General features: G+C 47.2%; 9 protein-coding genes across 9 annotated transcripts; 4 read left to right on the top strand and 5 right to left on the bottom strand.

Annotated features, from left to right (window-relative positions):
• Positions 1 to 366: 366 nt before the first annotated feature.
• On the top strand, positions 367 to 1,948 carry FMAN_02138 (uncharacterized protein; the record flags this gene model as incomplete). Its single annotated transcript, XM_041835457.1, has 5 exons — positions 367 to 532; positions 588 to 1,008; positions 1,065 to 1,182; positions 1,235 to 1,284; positions 1,366 to 1,948. 5 exons carry the CDS (start codon positions 367 to 369, stop codon positions 1,946 to 1,948), a joined length of 1,338 nt encoding a protein of 445 aa, XP_041685619.1.
• Positions 1,949 to 2,228: 280 nt separating this feature from the next.
• Positions 2,229 to 3,464, bottom strand: FMAN_02137 (uncharacterized protein; the record flags this gene model as incomplete). Its single annotated transcript, XM_041835456.1, has 1 exon — positions 2,229 to 3,464. One exon carries the CDS (start codon positions 3,462 to 3,464, stop codon positions 2,229 to 2,231), a length of 1,236 nt encoding a protein of 411 aa, XP_041685618.1.
• A 1,502-nt stretch (positions 3,465 to 4,966) lies between these two features.
• FMAN_02136 (putative phenylacetyl-CoA ligase) lies at positions 4,967 to 7,002 on the bottom strand (the record flags this gene model as incomplete). Its single annotated transcript, XM_041835455.1, has 7 exons — positions 4,967 to 5,299; positions 5,349 to 5,683; positions 5,734 to 5,896; positions 5,950 to 6,207; positions 6,255 to 6,626; positions 6,678 to 6,913; positions 6,960 to 7,002. 7 exons carry the CDS (start codon positions 7,000 to 7,002, stop codon positions 4,967 to 4,969), a joined length of 1,740 nt encoding a protein of 579 aa, XP_041685617.1.
• A 465-nt stretch (positions 7,003 to 7,467) lies between these two features.
• FMAN_02135 (uncharacterized protein) lies at positions 7,468 to 8,749 on the top strand (the record flags this gene model as incomplete). Its single annotated transcript, XM_041835454.1, has 5 exons — positions 7,468 to 7,542; positions 7,594 to 7,663; positions 7,714 to 7,850; positions 7,903 to 8,431; positions 8,487 to 8,749. The coding sequence occupies 5 exons, from the start codon at positions 7,468 to 7,470 to the stop codon at positions 8,747 to 8,749; spliced, it is 1,074 nt and encodes a 357-aa protein (XP_041685616.1).
• A 1,243-nt stretch (positions 8,750 to 9,992) lies between these two features.
• On the bottom strand, positions 9,993 to 10,893 carry FMAN_02134 (uncharacterized protein; the record flags this gene model as incomplete). Its single annotated transcript, XM_041835453.1, has 2 exons — positions 9,993 to 10,226; positions 10,276 to 10,893. 2 exons carry the CDS (start codon positions 10,891 to 10,893, stop codon positions 9,993 to 9,995), a joined length of 852 nt encoding a protein of 283 aa, XP_041685615.1.
• Positions 10,894 to 11,246: 353 nt separating this feature from the next.
• FMAN_02133 (uncharacterized protein) lies at positions 11,247 to 12,362 on the top strand (the record flags this gene model as incomplete). Its single annotated transcript, XM_041835451.1, has 2 exons — positions 11,247 to 12,148; positions 12,200 to 12,362. 2 exons carry the CDS (start codon positions 11,247 to 11,249, stop codon positions 12,360 to 12,362), a joined length of 1,065 nt encoding a protein of 354 aa, XP_041685614.1.
• Positions 12,363 to 12,661: 299 nt separating this feature from the next.
• FMAN_02132 (related to monooxygenase) lies at positions 12,662 to 14,365 on the bottom strand (the record flags this gene model as incomplete). The annotated part of the gene is made up of 2 exons (XM_041835450.1): positions 12,662 to 12,962; positions 13,014 to 14,365. The coding sequence occupies 2 exons, from the start codon at positions 14,363 to 14,365 to the stop codon at positions 12,662 to 12,664; spliced, it is 1,653 nt and encodes a 550-aa protein (XP_041685613.1).
• A 587-nt stretch (positions 14,366 to 14,952) lies between these two features.
• Positions 14,953 to 16,155, bottom strand: FMAN_02131 (uncharacterized protein; the record flags this gene model as incomplete). The annotated part of the gene is made up of 3 exons (XM_041835449.1): positions 14,953 to 15,559; positions 15,609 to 15,749; positions 15,806 to 16,155. 3 exons carry the CDS (start codon positions 16,153 to 16,155, stop codon positions 14,953 to 14,955), a joined length of 1,098 nt encoding a protein of 365 aa, XP_041685612.1.
• A 407-nt stretch (positions 16,156 to 16,562) lies between these two features.
• On the top strand, positions 16,563 to 18,327 carry FMAN_02130 (uncharacterized protein; the record flags this gene model as incomplete). Its single annotated transcript, XM_041835448.1, has 6 exons — positions 16,563 to 16,773; positions 16,822 to 16,862; positions 16,915 to 17,193; positions 17,244 to 17,880; positions 17,929 to 18,254; positions 18,301 to 18,327. 6 exons carry the CDS (start codon positions 16,563 to 16,565, stop codon positions 18,325 to 18,327), a joined length of 1,521 nt encoding a protein of 506 aa, XP_041685611.1.
• Positions 18,328 to 18,772: the final 445 nt, after the last annotated feature.

The following is an 18,772-nucleotide window of genomic DNA, read 5'->3' as shown; positions in this document are numbered from 1 at the left end:
GTGAATCTATGCTGATCGTGCATTTCAGCCGCTCCTTGGCTGGGTAACACAAAACAGGACTGTGGGGCCACTCAATTGTATTTCATTTGAGATGCCACCATCTGCAGAGTGTGCAGCCTGATTTGTGACTTTGTTTCTAAGTGTAACCACACCTTAAAAATCTTCCCTGCAGGGTAATTTGTCCCCTGTAGGGAGACAAGAGACATCTTCTCAACCAGGTTCTGCGCCTGGGCAGGACCACCCAAAGGAATCAGGATGCCGTCTGCTGTCTCTTTCTTCCCTTTGGAGGTGAGTTACGTTTGTATTTGGATCAAACAACCCGTTCCCTAGCCGATACCACTGCAATAATCTTGGACTGCCGAAGATATGACCCTCATGTGCTACGACAAACCTGCGACATTGGTCTTGATCTTTCCGCTTCTAGTCATCCAGGTCGTCCTGGTACTAGCCAACCCTACCGCGCAACATGATCATGTTGCGTCGATACTGGCCAAAACCAACCGGACTGTACCAGAATATGCGACACGCTTTGGTATGTGACGAGTTCACCCATCATAATACTTAGACTGAATACTGACTCTTGATAGCACCACTCGTGTGGCTTCACTCCGAAGACCCATTTCGACCGTCAGACATTTTCGAGCATATCCGCCACACAACCCCATCGATCGACCAAAAGCCCATCCCAGACCTACCAAAGCTTGACATGGATAATCTGGCTCTACTCAACGATGTCAGTGATGAAGAAGTCGCGTTGACTTCTAACGACGATATCACGACAATGCCTCATTGGCTCTTTGGGAGCACGCCGGATGAAACAGGTCGAATCTCAAACGCGACGGCTTGCGCTGTAATCCTTGTCGAGAGAGATGCCCGAAATGTTGACGTCTTTTATTTTTACTTCTATTCTTTTGATAGGGGTGCCAACCTCACCCAAGTATTGGATCCGTTGGGCAGCCTAGTGGATGATACTGACGGAATGCATTACGGGAATCATGTTGGCGACTGGTGAGCTTTGACTCTTAAGGCTATTCTCTTGACAGATTTGACTAACACCAGTCAAGGGAGCATAACATGATCCGATTTCGAGATGGGAATCCCGTTGGAATTTATTACAGCCAGCACTCTGATGGATCTGCGTACGATTGGGGCGACGGTGCCCTCTCGATGACTGATGGACGAGTGGGTAACCTATGACTCTTGGGGCCATCAAATTGATCTGACGATTTTGCAGCCTCTCGTCTATAGCGCATATGGTTCGCATGCAAATTACGAATCTGAAGGGTAAGTGAATGTCTCAACCCAACCCTTGGTCGTCGTCCGTCATTTACCAACGTCGCCTACTAACTCAGCAACTGACTATAGTGACCACGTACACGACTATATTTTGGTAGACTACTGCGATGCTGGCGTCCTTTGGGACCCCGTCCAGTCGGCCTACTTTTATCACATGGATGCTACCACCTCGAAGCTGTCGCGCCTATTTCTTCCCGATACACCGTTGCCTCTCGAGTCTAACCTTACCTCCTTCTTCTACTATCTCGGTATATGGGGCGACGCCCAGTACCCAAATGACCACCCAAGTCAGATCACCGTCCCCATGTTCGGTTTGAAACGCTTCGTTTCTGGCCCACAAGGCCCGATTTACAAAGGCCTCGTACGGAAAACGCTTTTCCCAGACGTAGGCGAGCCCAAGCCAGTTATTTTGTTCTTTATCCGTATACTGATGGCGGTATACCCATGTTGCCTTCGTGGATGGAGGGTTTGGGTCTCTCTGGGAGTCTTCTTAGTATCTGTAGTGTCGATGGTCTACGGTACAAGGTACCTGATTAGACGATATAGGACTAAGGGATATCAGAAATTGGGTACAGATATCCCGCTTCATGACCTTGAGTCAATTGAGACAATTGTACCGCGCCGCGAGGAAGAAGTTGGTGCAGGCGGCTGATTACGACCTTGTAGATTTATCACCTTGTATAGACGAGATATTTCATGCACAGCTTGCATACGTGTAGACTGCCTACAGAAGTTGAAATAATGGATAGTGAGAATAAAGACGTAAAATGAAAGTCTTGGCCAATTATCACCGTTCTAGCTACGCACTCTACCAACGCATGCCCATCATCTGTCAGCTCTTAATAAATCCCCTGTCTACTATCAGTCTCCTCCTGGCAACTGAGGAGAAGCGATAAATTCTCTACCTGGGCCATGAAAATAGCCACCTTCTTTCATCGCTGCCTCTGAATTGCACGAGTTTGGGGTGGGATGCCGTCAACATCGATGCAACTCTGTCGTAGACCAGCCAATTCGTACATGAGAATAACTCGACAAATAGCCACACCGGCAATGTACCTTCCAACAATCATCAAGGCGTCTTTCGTACCGACGAAAAGCATGCCCGAGAAAACGAGGGTACCAAAGAGAATGTGCATAATTGTAATGGTAGATTGCCACCAAGACAAGACCAAGAACGTTTTGGTCTCTCGGAGAGTGTGGATTTTCACAACATACTTTTCCGAGCAGCACGGAAATAACTCAGTTGTGGTTATGATGTTCACTAGCCTTGGCCCAATGCCTAAAATCCAGCGCATGAAGCACATGAAGTTCTGCTCCCAGGACTTCAGAAACTTTATTAACCACGATTGTGTCCTGATTTGTTCCGACCCTTGCGGAGTAGGATCTTGTTCATAAGTCTCAGTGGCAGAGGATCCTCGGGTCCTCGACCCGCGAAGCCGAAGTCGACAGACAAGACAGGCTGCAATATGAAGAGCGATGCCAATAGCCAGCCATACTCCTGGAAGGAAGTCGGCATCTGGTGAGAAAGCACAGACGGCCCGAAGGTTGGCTTGCAAAGTGTTATCCAAGACGTTATAGCAAGCTGCCATGGTGACAAGGTATTCTGCTGCTGATATTAACAGCTGCGAGTGGACCGCCTTTGGGCGCCATTGCTCATGTCTGTTTTTGTCGTGGCTGAGGATCTCAATAGGTTGAGAGTACTCAAACGCCCTGCTAAAATATGCCGAGGGTGAGGCCAAACTCAAGCCAGCGGCAAGGAGTGGTCTTCTACCAACAATGCAAAGCATGGCGATCTCGTCGTGTGAGGGGCCGAGGAGAGCAATGATGGTGGGCATCACACCAAGTAAGACCTGAGCGCCTGTCATGGCGACCTTGAGGTATTCAGATGTGTGACTGAGAATGCACTCGACGACCGGTTGGGTGATAGCCGTGTAGATACCTCCGCCACCGAGATAGTCAATCTCGGAGTGGTTCTTAAACCCAGTCAAGTATTTATCATATTCTGCGGTGCAGTTGACCTTGATGATTGTGTCAAAAATCCATCCATATTGAGGGTACCAATGCTTGAATTGCTTGGTGGATGTCGCTGCAGCAGCGAGTTGAATGGTAGTGGCAAAAATAATAAGAAACAAGACGAAAGTGCGCGATTTCAGGTAATGGAACGACATCTTGATCATGTCTTGATAACCGGGTCAGTCGGATGGAATAGATTTATAGCCCGAATTCAGGACCTGACCGAGAGGAGAGGGCTTTTAAAGCCATTTGACAAATCAGGCTGTGGTTTTCGGATTGGCGAGGATACCTGAAAACATAATGGTGGAGTAGCTTGGCGTCTAGAAATAGTATCAAGATGTCTCCCAGCACATCTTTGGCTAACCTAGGATTCAGCTGCAGTTGCGGCTGGGCTCTGCAACCTGATGGATGACCTGAGGATCTAATGGTCAGCTTCAACATCCTTTTCACTAAGTGGCTGTTCAAGCCCCTTGTACATATCGGGTTAGCTGGCTTATGGTTGGTTGAGAGCACTGTCCGTCCAGTCAAATCCTATCTACCTAGACACGGCACCTGAAACCCACAGTTACACAGCTTTCTGTAGCACTGGCCGGACAGGCTGTTGAAGTGTTGTTACGCGCCTAACGGACCTGCCCATCAGCTACGTGGTTAGCTGTCTGCCATCAAGTCCCTGTGTATGGAGTAAGATGTGTTCAGTCTGTCTTGCTTACCCTATCGGGAGGGCTGTTATGGCTGCAAGGTTTGCACCAAAACCGAAAATGGCAAAGGACCGAGGTTGTTTTCTCTTTCCCCTAAGAGCTTCCAAAACTGTCAAAACCGGCCGTTAACACAGAGAGTTCGGGTCAGCTAGCTCCATCACCCCACAGTAGTTTCTGACATACCATAGCAATTTACCTTTTAGCTGAAATTCATACCGAAATTGGGATTTAATGGCAGCGCTGTACTAAAACATGCAGGATGAGCAGCAATTATAGCCACTGAAAAGAAAAACCTGGGCAAGCCACCGAATTTTACCCGCGATGTTAGCACTGAAGCAGCAGCTAAAGCGAAATCATTACCTTACGGTCGAACTTGCATTTCGATCTTTGAGAAATCTTGGCATCTACATTAACAGATATGCTATCACTCAAGTGACAAGCATGCCAAACTTTCTACGATAGGAGCAAGACAGCCACGATAATCCCCTGGTGTGCCACGCAACTGCGCTGCACTGTTAGCTCATGGAAGACATAAACTGCCGATGACTGAGATCTAACCGGATCAGAGGACATCGCGTAACTTGGCAACTCATTGGAGCTGTGTATAGGTACCGACAAGGCTGAGGGCCAGTATACTCCAAGAAACAGCAGTAATCGTGTGATTGGTACCTTGGGGTCACCTGCTAGCCCATCCTGTCTTTGACTTTCTCCCTTTCATTCCCCTTTCTACGGCTAAGTCGGCCATTTGGTTCCAAATGGCAATTCTTTTTACAATTCTTACGACCTTGTATTGACCCCAAGAATCTTAGAGATCTTGCTATTACATCCCCCATGTCCCACGATCGCCATACTGACTATACAATAAAAGAAAGAAGGACTGAGGTAGATTACTAGTTGTTCTTGGAAAAGGACAAATACAAAAATGAAAATGCTAAACAGGCTCTAAAATATTCTAAGATCTATAGCTTCGCCCCCTCAGCCCGTCTCTTCTCACGCTCCTTATCTCTGAGCAGTCGACGAAGGATTTTTCCGCTTGGACTCTTGGGTATAACCTCTAGGAACTCTACGCCTCCCCTAAGCTGTTTATAGGAAGCCTTGTTATCCGCAACATGCTTCATGATGTCATTCGCCACTTTCTCTTCATCAAACGACTCAGCCAAAGAACTCTTTACTACAAAAGCTTTTGGTACCTCTCCTGACCTCTCATCAGGCACCTGAATTACAGCACAGTCGAAGACATGAGGACTCGTCAGGATATGAGCTTCAAGTTCCGCGGGTGCAACCTGATGGCCCTGCAAATTGTCAGTATTGACTGCACTAGCAGCGAAGTGTTTCACGTACCTTGACCTTGATCAGTTCCTTGATTCTGTCAACAATCACAATATGCTCGTGACCAGACGGAGCCAAAGTCACGATGGCCTCGTCTCCAGTTCGGATGTACCTTCCATCTTGGTGATGCACAAAGGTCTCAGAGGTCGCTTTCTCGTTGTTCAGATACCCCAGTACAACTGACGGGGCTTGAACGAGGAGCTCGCCTGGCTTGTCATACTCGGTGACTTCGTTGCCCTCGAGGTCAATGATCTTGGCTTTGGCACCCGGCAGCAAGGAACCAGAGCCTCTTGTGAAGACATCATCTTCGCTTGAGGAAGTGACGACAGTTGAAGTTTCCGTCATGCCTTGCTGTTGTCAGTCATATTTCTTGTAGAGTTATGGTGGATAGACTCACCATACGCTTGGGCGATTGTCCAATCCGGGTATAGCTTCTTCATATCCGAAATTGTTTCTTCACCCAGGGGGGCCGCACCGCAGTAGACAAACTTAACACTACTTAGGTCGTACTTGGCGCAGATATCCTTGAATCGTAGGACTTGAATGATAATCGGCGGGACCTTGGAGGACTGTTAGTCATGTTAATACGTGTAAAGGTCCCGGATAAACTAACAACCAGCAGCTGCCGGATCTTGAACTCTTGGACTGACTTGAGGAAGTCGTTGAACTCAAATTTCGGGAGAACAATAATTTGGTCACCTCGCCAGGTGCAAGTATGAGCAGCAATAACAAGGCCGTAAATATGAGAGAAGGGCAAGAATCCTGTCACTGCTTGTGTTTCTACACCCTTCTTCCGTCTGGCAACAGAGTCGTAAGTGACATGCTGTAATACATTCGAGATAACATTTCTATGTGAGATCATCACAGCTTTCTAAGTAATATTAGCATGTATCATAGCTATGAGGGGAATGATCTTACCGGTAAGCCTGATGTTCCACTTGAGAAGCATAGAAAGGCTGTCTGACGTGCACCTTGACCTTGAACCCACTGAAGCCTCTCAAGCTCTTGAAGCTTTGAACCTTCATTGATAAGATCTTCTACGGAAGCATGTTTGAAACTTGAGGTAGGCTCAGCTCGTGGTATGTCGAACAGATAGATGTTTTCTTCTGATATGCCGACGTTCTTGGCTGCCTCAAGTGCTACCTCGAGTAAAGGTGTACAAGTAACAAGAGCCTTGGCCCCTGATGCCTTGAGTTGATGAGTCAGTTCATCAGAGGAGTAGGCAGCGTTGGCCGGAGTGGCGATTCCATTCAGTCGGTGAACGCCATAGATGGCAGTCACGAAGTCAATCTTGAGTCAATTATCAGATAGCTGCCCTCATATAAGCCATCATATACGTACTGTATTAAGAGAGAAGATGGCCAAAACCTTATCCCACGGCGTTCCCTCATTGGGCTGCCATTGAAGACGCTTTGCCAGAGCTCTTGCAAAGGACTCTGATCGCTCAAACAGTTCAGGTGATGAGTATGAGCGACCGGTAATACCGCAAGTGAATGGATGTCTGCTCTTGACAATGGGTTGGCGACCATACGCCTCATTCTTCATAAACTCAGCAATGGGTATCGAATCCGGAGGATCTTCAATATGTCAGCAATGGGCCATCATTGGAGGCACGCGACTCACCAATTGGGAGATCTGGCACCCAGCTTGGAGAAGTAAACACCATGGTGATACGAGAGCCTTGTTTTTCGCACTTTCAAACGCGTTTCGAACTATGATAGGTTGGAATGATATCGAGACAGCCAGAATGAATTTCTTATTGAAGGGCATCGGCAAACCAGCGAGTCAGCGACCTAACGTCATGAAAACAAATTGTGGTGGAGCTTTTGGCGGAGCTACACTCTTATAGGAAAACCGAGAGCATTGCCATCGTGGGTAGCGGCCACTCCCCCGCATTCTCCAGCTTATTAGAGGTGGATTTCTAAGCCAACCATAGGTTCTCGTTGCCTCGCAGAACCTCGGTAGAAATCCTACCGAAACGCGTCCGTGTCTGGGGAAGGAAACCGAGCTGGCGACAGCTCTCGGTAAACCGAACAATAGGACATGATTTAGGCTCGACTACCGCTACCTATACTCCAGTGAGAAATATCGACGTTAATCACCATATTCAAATTATCGAGCAAGTTTCATCATGGCTGTCACGAATTCCGAAAGAGTACCAGCAACCATGTTTGCGTGGAGAAAACACAAAGGAAGTCCGAAGCCGGTAATATGCAAACTCACAATTTTCATAAAATAATGCATTAACATATTCGAGGTTTTTGAAGAAGTGCCCGTTCCCAAAGTGTCCCCAAATGGCATCCTATGTAAGATGCTGGCATCTGGAGGTACGAACTGCCTTCTCTGGTAGCTTACTAAAATCTGACCAATAATTTAGTTTGTAGAAGCGACCATTCTCTCCTTACGATAGAAAAGCAAGCATCTTGGTTCCAGGAAAAGTATATCCTAGGCCACGAAGGTTGCGGACAGATCATTGAAATAGGTAGCAATGTTCAAGACAATGGACTGAAAGTGGTGAGTGATGTTCTTCAAATCTTGGAATTGATCAGTGCTGAGTGGTAAACAGGGAGATATTGTGGCTCTTCATGCGGTCCCGGGCTGTGGACAGGATGATTGCCCTGAATGTTCTCGTGATCTGGCTCAACTTTGTGAAAGAGGCCATCACTCAGGTATTGGTCAAGATGGCTTCTATGCACCATATACTGCTGTCGATATCCGAGCTGCGGTCAAAGTTCCTGGTGGCGTCAGCGCAGCAGAAGCTGCCGTGGCCACTGACGCTGTGAATACAGCCTTTCACGCCATCACTAGGAGAGGAGAAGTCAAAAAGCATGAGACTGTATTTCTGTTCGGTCTTGGTGGACTGGGTTTCAATGCTCTCCAGATTGTGCGTTACATTGGAGCAAGAGTGATAGTTTCTGATATTCGACAAGAACTGCTTGATGAAGCCAAAGCTTTGGGCATACCGGAAAAGGATATCGTTCCAGTAGGAAAACCTCCGCAGGACTTCATCAAAGAGAATGGTCTGGAAGGAAAGATTGACACCGTTCTTGATTTTGTCGGTACTCATCAGACATTCGAAGATGCTCAGCATATCGGTAAGTGAATATTTTGTTAAAAATTATATCGAGTCCTAACTAATATGTGCTTCAGTTCGTCGTGGCGGTAAACTTCTCTGCATCGGTAGTCTTGACACGGAAAACACGATTCACATGAAGATTGGCACCAGAAAGCGACTTTCTTTCATCTTCTCTTACGGAGGTCAAGTCAGAGATCTAGAGAAGGTTCTTGAGCTCATTGCTGCTGGTCATATTAGTCCACGAGTTGAAACCAGAAAGTTACCAGATTTTGAGGAAGTTCTTGGGGCATTGGGCGAAGGAAAGATCAAGGCGAGAGTGGCGTTACTACATGATTAGCTTCGTTCATAAGTTCAATTGATTATGTGTTAGTCAACAAAATGGTTTTCATTCAGTTTAGAAGGGTTCTCATCATTGCAGGATCTCAATCCAAAGCAGCTTCGCTAGATCCCTTTACGATAAGTAGTGACGATGGTGGCTCGGGTCGCGAATAAGTGATTGTCGAGAGCCGCCCCCAAGGCCAGCATATCTACGATTATACTGCAGTGATGGCCACAGAGTACCGAGCACATGACGACATCTTCGAAGCATATTATCTTGACGCAGCAATAATCACGACTGAGATGAAGCAGGAAGCGATACAGAAAGCCCTTAAGCATTAGGATACCTCACATACTGCCCCAATCTTGCTTCCAGAACCACCAGCGCCCCCGAATATAACAGAAGTTGCCTGTTTAGCCGGAATCTGGACACGAAATCTTCCCTCTGCGAAGAAGGCGGAGGAGAAGAGAGCAAATGAATTCCTTGCGATTTGTGATGCCTCGCGAAAAAGAGAACCCCTATGAGGTTAAACAACCATCTAAGTTCTTAATGTTCTAACGTGTAGCAGGAAGAGAATAGGGGGACAAGATTTGGAGGTCCTTCAAGAGGCGTGCCTAAAAGGCGCCACTGCATATCTCACAGTTATCCCAGATATCGACCTTGGGTCCCAATACAAACGGAAAGACGTCAAAGACACAGTGGCCTCGGGGAGCAAGAAAAAATCGGGCTTTGATACAGGGTATCAAAATAAACTCTGGAAAGGGAATCCTAAATCTATACTTGACTTATCCAACATTTATCCAAAACTTATCTAAGATTCATCTAAATTTTATCCTAAATTTATGCTAAGTTACCTAAGTTTTCTTTTTCATTTAGGATCAAGGTTCTGAGTTTTCTTTCCTCACCTAGAGTGGGTCATACGGATATGGCTGAATTCAAAACTAGGTAGACCAATGTTTTGCAGAATTTCAGGCCAAACAACTCCACGACTCGTACTGGCAATGCAGTATGAAGACATATAATCGCGAGGGTTCTATCACAGTACTTTGACAGAGACTACTCGAATCCGTCTAAAATGGCTCATTGGGGAGTGGCAGCCCGTTCCCCAAGTTCAAGGCGATCCTGAAGTAGTCTTCGTTGGCACTTATAAAATGTCTTGACGATTGATTAAGCCTATCCAGGTAGTAGGTCTCTAGCAGATGATTAATATCTAGTCATTCATGTAGATCTGATTCTATATGTAAGCATTTGGTTATCTATATCAACCATTAACGCTTGCGCCAGCAGGCAAGCTAGTTCCAACAGCAGCAGTTGTCCCAGCATCAACTGGCAAAATAGCTCCTGTAATCCACCTTGCATGGTTACTCGCCAGAAACACAACAGCACAAGCAGCATCCCAAGCTGTACCCTCAGTTCCGAGTAGACTCCTTGCCTTTCTTGCCTCCCTGGCTTCTTCTGACATACCCTTTGCGTACATCATTGGTGTATAAAGCATCTAGCAAACATTAGCTCAATCCTCTTGCTCTCGAAGGCTCATAGCTTACTCCGGGACAGACACAGTTTACTCTGATGCCGTCTTTGGCGTGGTGAGCTGCCATGGCTCTCGTCATATTGACAACAGCTCCCTTTGCAGTTGGGTACAAGAGATGAGGTGTACCACCCTTCAAGCCGGCTACACTCCCCATATTGACGATAGATCCTTTGATCTCACCATCGTTCTTGGCCATTGCTGGTATGGCATACTTTGCCATCAAAACCATGCTTGAAACATTCACTTCAAGACCCATCGTCCACTTGGCCATATCCACGTCAATGGCTGTCCCGGAAGCACCTGCTATGCCTACGTTGTTGACGAGAATATCCAGACGGCCAAACTCCTTCAATGCAAGAGCAACGGCACTTTCGCAATCGTTTGCGTCTGTGACATTTCCTTGTGCCGGTATCGCCTTTTTGGAAGCTGCACTTTTGTTGGCCATATCGGCTGTCTTTGTTGCCCACTCTAGATCCATGTCGAGACATATCACATTGCAACCCTCGTTGGCCAACATAATTGATATGGCTCTGCCATTGCCAATACCATCTCCAAAGCAGCCTGCGCCTGTGACGATGGCGACTTTGTCCTTTAGTGAACGAGACGGAGGTTGAGTGGGTATCTCTGCCATGGCGGTGTTTGTTTTTAGATCACTGATAATTTTGTATTATGAAATGATATAATCTATCATCTCATTCACAATATTTAATCATGCGGTCGATGTTGAGTACTCCTTCCTCCGGTACTGTCGTGCGGCTTTCCTAATCAGGAATTGCCAGAGTTTAATAACTCTAATTCGACTTCATTTTGTGGGGTCGCGCCGAGGTACGACGGCAGGAACGGGGACGGAATCACATGGCTACAGCCAATTACGTGCTCTGAGGCTTTGATACCCCTCAAGCATGTGTTTTGTTGAGGCGAGTTAACAATTGAGATCAATCAATATCGTGAGTTATTTGTTCAATCACCGTCGAATCTTTCATCATGTGCGACTTTTCGGAATATGGCCCCAAATCTGCTGAGTGGCTTGCGGTAGAGGCAAGTCTCCCGCCTCCCCCAACTTTCGCGGATATCTATGAGAGACAGGCCGTAGTGAACAAAGGTCGTGAGGAGATATCTGCGAATGGCATGAAGGAGCTGGGTCACTTGGTCCGCATGAAAGACTACAAGATTCCTACCAGAGACAACTCTTCCATAGAAGCACGAAGCTATAAGCCTGTCGATGCTGCCGATGATGCTCAGCTGCCGATTTACATCCACCTCCATGGTGGAGGATATCTGTTCGGTACTCTCTCCTCTGAAGATGCTATCTCTTCGAGAGTCGCAATTGGGGCAAAGGTTACGGTTGTTAATGTGAACTACCGTCACACACCGGATCATACATTCCCCACAGCTTGGAATGACGTCGAAGATGCTTTTTACTGGGTGCACGATCATATCGATGAGCTTCAAGGCAAACCTGACCAGGTTGTCATTGGAGGTATCAGCGCTGGCGCTCAGTTAGCCGCGGCCTTGACTCTGGGACAGAACATCTCTGCACCAGATATCCGCCAGTATCCCAAGATTGCTGGTCAGATCCTGATGATCCCAGCTTTGGTCCACCTCGACCACTACCAGTCTCAACTTGACCAACTCACTAATCCCTTGGTCTCTTCATATGTCCAGAATGAAGACGCACCGATCCTTCCCAAGAAGGTGATCGACTTCTTTACCGGAATGCTCAAGTTTCCGGTTCCTTTTCCAGATGCTGATGATTTCCGAGCAAACACTGGAAACGCATCAGCTACCCAGGTGAAGGGACTTCCTCCTACTGTCTTTGGAATCGCTGGGGCCGATCCTCTGCGGGATGAAGGACTCTTGTATGGCAAGAAGCTTGCTGAGGCAGGGTAAGTCAGCAGTCGCTGTTTTGGTTACCATTGAAACTGACATCGAAGCAGAGTCCCAACCGATATTCACGTCTTCAAAGGGTTACCTCATGGCTTTCGTAGGTATGGGGACCAGTTGAGTGAGTCTAAGAGATGGGATAGAGTTGTGGAGGAGGGAATTATTTGGGCCCTCTCGGGCCCTGAGGCTAGACAATTTGAAGTCAAAACCGCTTAACTATCTCATGTCTGATAACCTTTAGGGTCACGAGGTTTTGGAATCTGAATCGGATAGGTGAAATAAACAATAGAAGGTATTCAAATATCTCCCTAAACTTATCATAAGATGTTCTAAAATACTCTAAAATATTCTCAAGTATCATAAGTTTTCCTAAGCTTAGGACATGGTATCTGCTTATCATTAACTTCAAGGTGAAACCCTTTTAAGCAACCAGTCTCCCAGTAACACGTCTTAGGCCTGATTCCATCACAAGCGATGATATCATAGTAGCATTTAAATTCTAATAGACCCTATCCTCAAGCGTACCTCAACACGAAATCTGAATAATCCCTGCCCTTGACCTCATCGCATCTCTTTCGATACCCCGGCGCAGGACCATTATATCTCGTCATAGATCTCTTCTGCTTATGAGCCAAGTTCTTGTTGACACCGGTCATCCACGAGTCAACTTCATTGGCTAATAGACCCTTTCCGCATTCATGCACATGTTGCGTCCATTCCTCCATTCCTTTATCAGTTGCTTCAGCACTGATGATCTTATTATCACGAGCATATCGGATAAACTCGGCAACCCAGTTCGCTGCATACTCAATGGACCTGGAGTAGCTGGTTAGTACTGATAGCAGTAAAGAAAGTCGGTGATCATACCTAGGAATATTTCCAAACATCTGATGAGGACCCATAATCATAAACATGTTAGGAAAGTCCTGGACTGTAAGTCCCAAGAATGTCCTGATGCCCTCAGCCCAGACATCCTTCAGCTTCGTCCCATTGCGGCCTTCAATATCAACCGCATTGAAAGAGCCAGTGACAGCGTCAAAACCAGTAGCGTAGATAAGAACATCAAGCTCATAAAACGCATCTCCTGTCTGAACGCCAGTCTCTGTGATCTGAGAAATCGGGTCTTCTCTAATATCAACCAACTTGACATTTGACTGGTTGAAAACTTCAAAGTAACCACTCTCAAGAGGAACTCTCCTTGTGCCGAAACCATGATTCTTGGGGATCAACTTCTCAGCTACTTCTGGATCATTGATTCTTGCACGGATTTTATCGGCGTGGAACTTGCTGTAAAGCTCGTTCGCCTTGTGGTCTGTGAAGACATCTGAAGAAACACTGAGAACTTTGGCGAAGCCAGGCTCAGCATAGAGCTTCTCCCATTGCTCTTGACGCTCCTCTTCTGTCATGGAGAACACACTCCTGCTATCACCGACATGAATGAAACATGCGTATGATTCGGCACATTTGCGGAAGATTTCTGGGTATCGTGTGCGGATCTCATCCATCTCTTCTGGGCTGATCTTCTTGTTTCGAAGTGGAGCTGTCCAGTTTGGTGTCCTTTGGAACACTGTTAAGTGGCCAACCTTATCTGAGATGGCTTGTATGGTCTGAATTGCTGTAGCACCGGTTCCAATAATGCCCACTCGCTTTCCGTTCAGAGCAGAAGCATCGCTTGGCCATCTGGCTGTATGCCAGGCTTGTCCTTTGAAGTTCTGTACGCCGGGGATGTTTGGTAAAGTTGGTTGGTTGAGAATGCCCATGGCGGTGATGAGATATCGACATGTGTACTGCTCGCCATCTTCTGTTTCCAGTAGCCACGAGGATGTATCTTCTTGAAACTTTGCCGATCTCACACGTGTATTGAACTGCATATCACGCTTCAAGTCAAACTTGTCCGTGAGATACTGAATGTACCGAAGTGTTTCTGGTTGGGGGGCGAAGTGCTCGGTCCAATTCCACTCATCCAAAACTTCTTGTGAGAATGAGAAGATGTATGAGTAGCTCTCTGAATCAAACCGGGCCCCAGGATACCTATTCCAGAACCAAGTTCCGCCCTCTCCGGAACCTGCTTCGATAACTCGTGTCTTCAAGCCAAGTTCCCGCATGCGGTACAGACTGAGAATACCACTGAGTCCAGCACCAACGATAAGAACATCATAGTCTAAGTTGCTGTCTGGTGATCCAAATGCATCACCGCGAATTGGTTGTGCTGAAGGCATTGTGAAGTTGTGTAACGATGATAGTAGATTGGTTGCCAGATAGAAAAGTGGCGTTGTGCTGAGGTATGACAAAGTTTTAAAGATCGATGAAGGTTGCAGCACATTAGGTATCATGAGGGTTACGTCCGGCGTGTCGATTTATGCCCGCGGGTTTATTCTCCTCTGTATGCATTCCAGGGATTCCTTGTCGACCCCGCACATCCGGGGGCTGTAGGCTGGGGTATCGTGTAACCGAGAGCTAAACTTGAGGCTATTCCCGCCTTTCCCAAATAGGATAACCAGCCATTGCCGAGTCATTTGACATCGCGTAACGCTAGCCAAAGGGCGTCCGATACTCGGACACGGGGTTGATAAGAAACCGAAGTTGTTGAATTGATGGCTTGCCAAGCCAGTAGAGTCATAATCCAAAGGGGCTTGTGACACCTGTCAGAAGTAGTGCATTTCAGGCCGGCAATCCAGATAAAAGTTGCCCGATTTCAAGTGGCCGACGGCTCTATTCACGGTGACTTCTCAAATCAAGATAGCTCAAAATATAGTTGAATTGAACTATTCACTAATTTAAGTTGTTACGATCTAGTCTTTTCGTCCTAGTCCTTTCGGCTTTCCAGTAAACCCTCAGATTCCCAGAATTTCTCCAGATCGCGTAAGAAAGCCCACTTCAACCCTTTCCCAAACCCTTTTTCCTTCCAATCATTGAGACTCTTTGGGAAGTGAGGAACGCCATCGCGGACGGTGGAGTCATGGGCAACAACCACAAAGATATTCTCGTTACAGTCTAGTTCCTGCAGCTGTTTGGTAGTCTTAGAAGCAAGTTCTAGATCCAAACCAAACGTCAAGTCAAAGAGAGTATCTGTTGTTTCTCTTCCTCGCGACTTTTGCAATCGTGCAAAAGCTTCTCCGGGGCAGAGAACACCGTCTTCATGTGGATGGCATGGATGAGGGCTGATGGTATCTGGCACTGGGAGAAACTTGGAAGGGCGGAAGATACCTGCGTAGTGGCAGACATCTCCCCCCATGAGAATGAAAGTGTCTGGGGAAGTTGCAGTCCTTGCTAGTCCACATAGGTGACCAACGGCATGCCCGGGACTGTCGAGGAGATAGAATGAACCGTCTCCAAAATAGTCAAACGCGGGGAACTGACCAATCTTGAGAGAGTCTGGGCCTTCGAAACTAATCTCACGCAGATTACGATTCCTACCAATGGTAAGCTTTGATCATCCACATGTTTTAGGACTATACGTACGCGTAATCGCTTTCTTGGATGGGTGATTCTGGGTTCGCCGGTGCTCCTGGCAGCATTGCATTTTTGAAGCCCGGTCCAACGACAAGATCTGTGCGATGAGGGAAACTGGAGGGATCTCCGATGTGATCCCAATGCCAATGGCTAGATAGTTCAGTAACTTGGACTTTCAGCGGGTTCTCTCGGTTTGTGGAACTAACCTCCATATCACGGCTTCAATCTCAGTCAAGGGAACACCATTTTCCTCCAAAATATCCGCCACATTCCCCGCTACTTCGATAGTGTACTTGGTAGTCGGCAAATACTTGACAATGGACGGTGAGTAATTGTTGTAATCCTTTCGAATTCCTAGGTCAAAGACTAGCTTCCTCCCAGACTGGTGCTCAATGAGGAATGATAATGAAGGTGAACTCTTGAATGTCTCTAGACCAGGAACAGCTGGTGCCATGAACCTCTCAAGAATCGCAGGTCCAAAGTTGACGGGGTTAATGAGCTTGACGGCTTTGATTGCCTCGCCATGAGGAATCTCAAGTTGCGGTGCTTTCTCCATGTTGTCTTTGTTGGGTGTGACTTGAGAAACTGCTAGACCGAGACAAACTTGCTGCTTTTACCAATAGTTTAACTTAAATGTTCTTAGGCTGATAACCCCACGTTGAGTCAAGATCAGAATGGCACAGATGATTAGAAGATTTTGAACTATACAAGCTCACGCGTCAAGAGGTTGTCACCCCGCAACAATAGCGTCGGGTCCAGGCCATCGGCACAAGATCGGCAAACCAAAAACAGAAAAGCCTGCCAAGCCCATCCAGCACAAACAATCCACCCCGGACTCTACCCCAGAATTTTACCCCGTACCATCCAGCGTCAAAGCAAGATTCAATCAAGATAAGTATCGAGCTCCGATCCACTCGAAATGCTCCATCATCATCTTCACCATCATTCATCATTTAATCAACAATGTCTGATTCTGAAAAGGGCGCTGCTATCAACCATCGAGAGGAGGCAGGCATGACTCCCAAGCAAGGAGTCGAAGTTGACACCGTCCATCAGGATGAGGCGATGAAAGTCCTTGGGGCCTATTCAGGTGATGAGGCCTGGACTGAGGCGGAGGAGAAGAAGTTGCGCCGCAAGATTGATTGGAAGCTCATGCCTGTTCTCTGTGCTACATGTAAGCTGCATGATCGTCGGGCAGGGCATGCAAGCTAACGATATACAGATGGACTGCAGTACTACGATAAGGCCATGCTATCCCAAGCTGTATGTCTATTATCTCTAAGCTTCAAGTCGTTGCTAACATGTGTTCTCTAAGGCTTTGTTCGGACTCAGAGAAGATCTGGGTCTTCTCACTGGTGATCGATACTCCATGTCGGCTGCCATTTTCTATCTCGGTTTCATCATTGGAGCTTATCCAGCCATGATGCTCGCTCAGCGGTATCCCATCGAACGAGTTGCTTCCGGCATTGTCACACTCTGGGGTATCTGCCTCATCCTGACTGTGGTCTGCAAAGATTACAAGACACTCTACACTCAGCGGTTCTTCCTCGGCCTTTTGGAGTCAGGTATATCTCCGATGTTCATGATGATAGTCGTAAGTCTGTTTGTCTCATACCCGTTGATTCCTTACTTAGCCTTTCTTAGGGAAGTTTCTATAAGAAGAACGAACAGGCCATGCGCATGGGTATCTGGTACTCTTGCACCGGCTACGTCTCGATCATCTCCCCTATCATCAACTACGGATTCGGTCAAATCAACGGAGGAGTATCCTCTTGGCGATACATGTACTACTTCTCTGGTGCTCTCACCATCGTCTGGGGCATTATCCTCGTCTTCGTCCTCCCTCCCGATCCCGTCCGTGCCAAGGGCTTCAGCGAGAGAGAACGATATATCTTGGTTGCGAGACTCAAGACCAACAACTCTGGTGTCCGCAACACTCATCTCAAAGTCGCTCAGATCTGGGAACTCCTGCTTGATCCCAAGTTCTGGACCGTTTTCTCCATTGCTTTCTTGTCTATGATTGCCAATGCCCCTATCTCGACTTTCGTCCCTATCATCATCCATGGTTTCGGCTTTAGCACACTCAACTCCCTGTTGCTCATGATGCCTTGTGGCGCGTACGCTGGAACACTTCAGCTTCTTTTCCCTTACCTGGCGTACAAGTTCAAGAACAACAGGTCCTATCTGGTCTTTATTGCTCAGATGGGCACTGTCCTTGCTGCTTTGTTGCTCTGGCTTCTTCCACTCTCAGCTACGGGAGCCCTGCTTTTTGCAGTGTATAGTAGGTACCTCATTGAAACGATCCGAGTTTAGACTAACCCGACAATAGTTCTCCCATCCGTCGGTGGCGGTTATGCAGTGTTGATGGGGCACCAGATTGCCAACACTGCGGGATATACCAAGCGATCCGTAGCCTCCTCTGGTCTCTATATCGGCTACTGTCTCGGTAACTTTGTTGGTCCTCTCTGCTTCAAGAAAGGAGACGCACCTCGCTTTGAGCCTGGTTTCATTGTGGTCGTCGTTACTTCCATCATAGCCGGTCTCCTTGCTCTTGTTTACCGTGGTCTATGCATGTGGTCCAACAGCAAGCGCGACAAGGCTGGTACCACTGAAGGATTTGACCATGCATATGAGGATGACCTCACTGATAAGAAGGTAAGTCGTCTGTTTTCACTCAGGGTTTTACATACTAACCAGTCAGAACATGCAATTCCGCTACATTCTCTAAGTGTCAGGGTTCATAGGTGTTCGTCGAGGTTGGCTCGGAATGGATCTAGTCTTTGTTTAGTAGTCTATGAGTTTTAATTGACGGTTCATTAACTGTTCGAATGAGATACATCTTGACCAGTATCCCAATGCCTTCATAAAGTAGTACACAGCACCAAGCTGTCTGTTGTGAAATGTTCGAACGTCGCTGCTGTGAGCCACCGAGGGCTGGTCAATTACATAGGGACACGGTCAACGAGACCAAAGTTGGAGGTCTTGAACAGACGGGCTGCTAAGTGTCAATGAGTATATGAGATCCGGGTTAAAACTTATATGTGAAATGCAGTCATTCACACAGATTGTTGCCTATCCTGCCGAACTGGCTTGTCTGCCCCCATGGTGTTTGTCCTGATATTTGCAGGCCCAATCTCACAATTGCGAAAGCTTACCCTAAAGCATCGTTGGAA

Source organism: Fusarium mangiferae (assembly GCF_900044065.1).
Source record: "Fusarium mangiferae strain MRC7560 genome assembly, contig: FMAN_scaffold010, whole genome shotgun sequence".
Classification (NCBI taxonomy): Eukaryota; Fungi; Ascomycota; class Sordariomycetes; order Hypocreales; family Nectriaceae; genus Fusarium; species Fusarium mangiferae.
The sequence above is the reverse complement of the archived record's forward strand: the minus strand, read 5'-3'. Positions and strand labels throughout refer to the sequence as shown.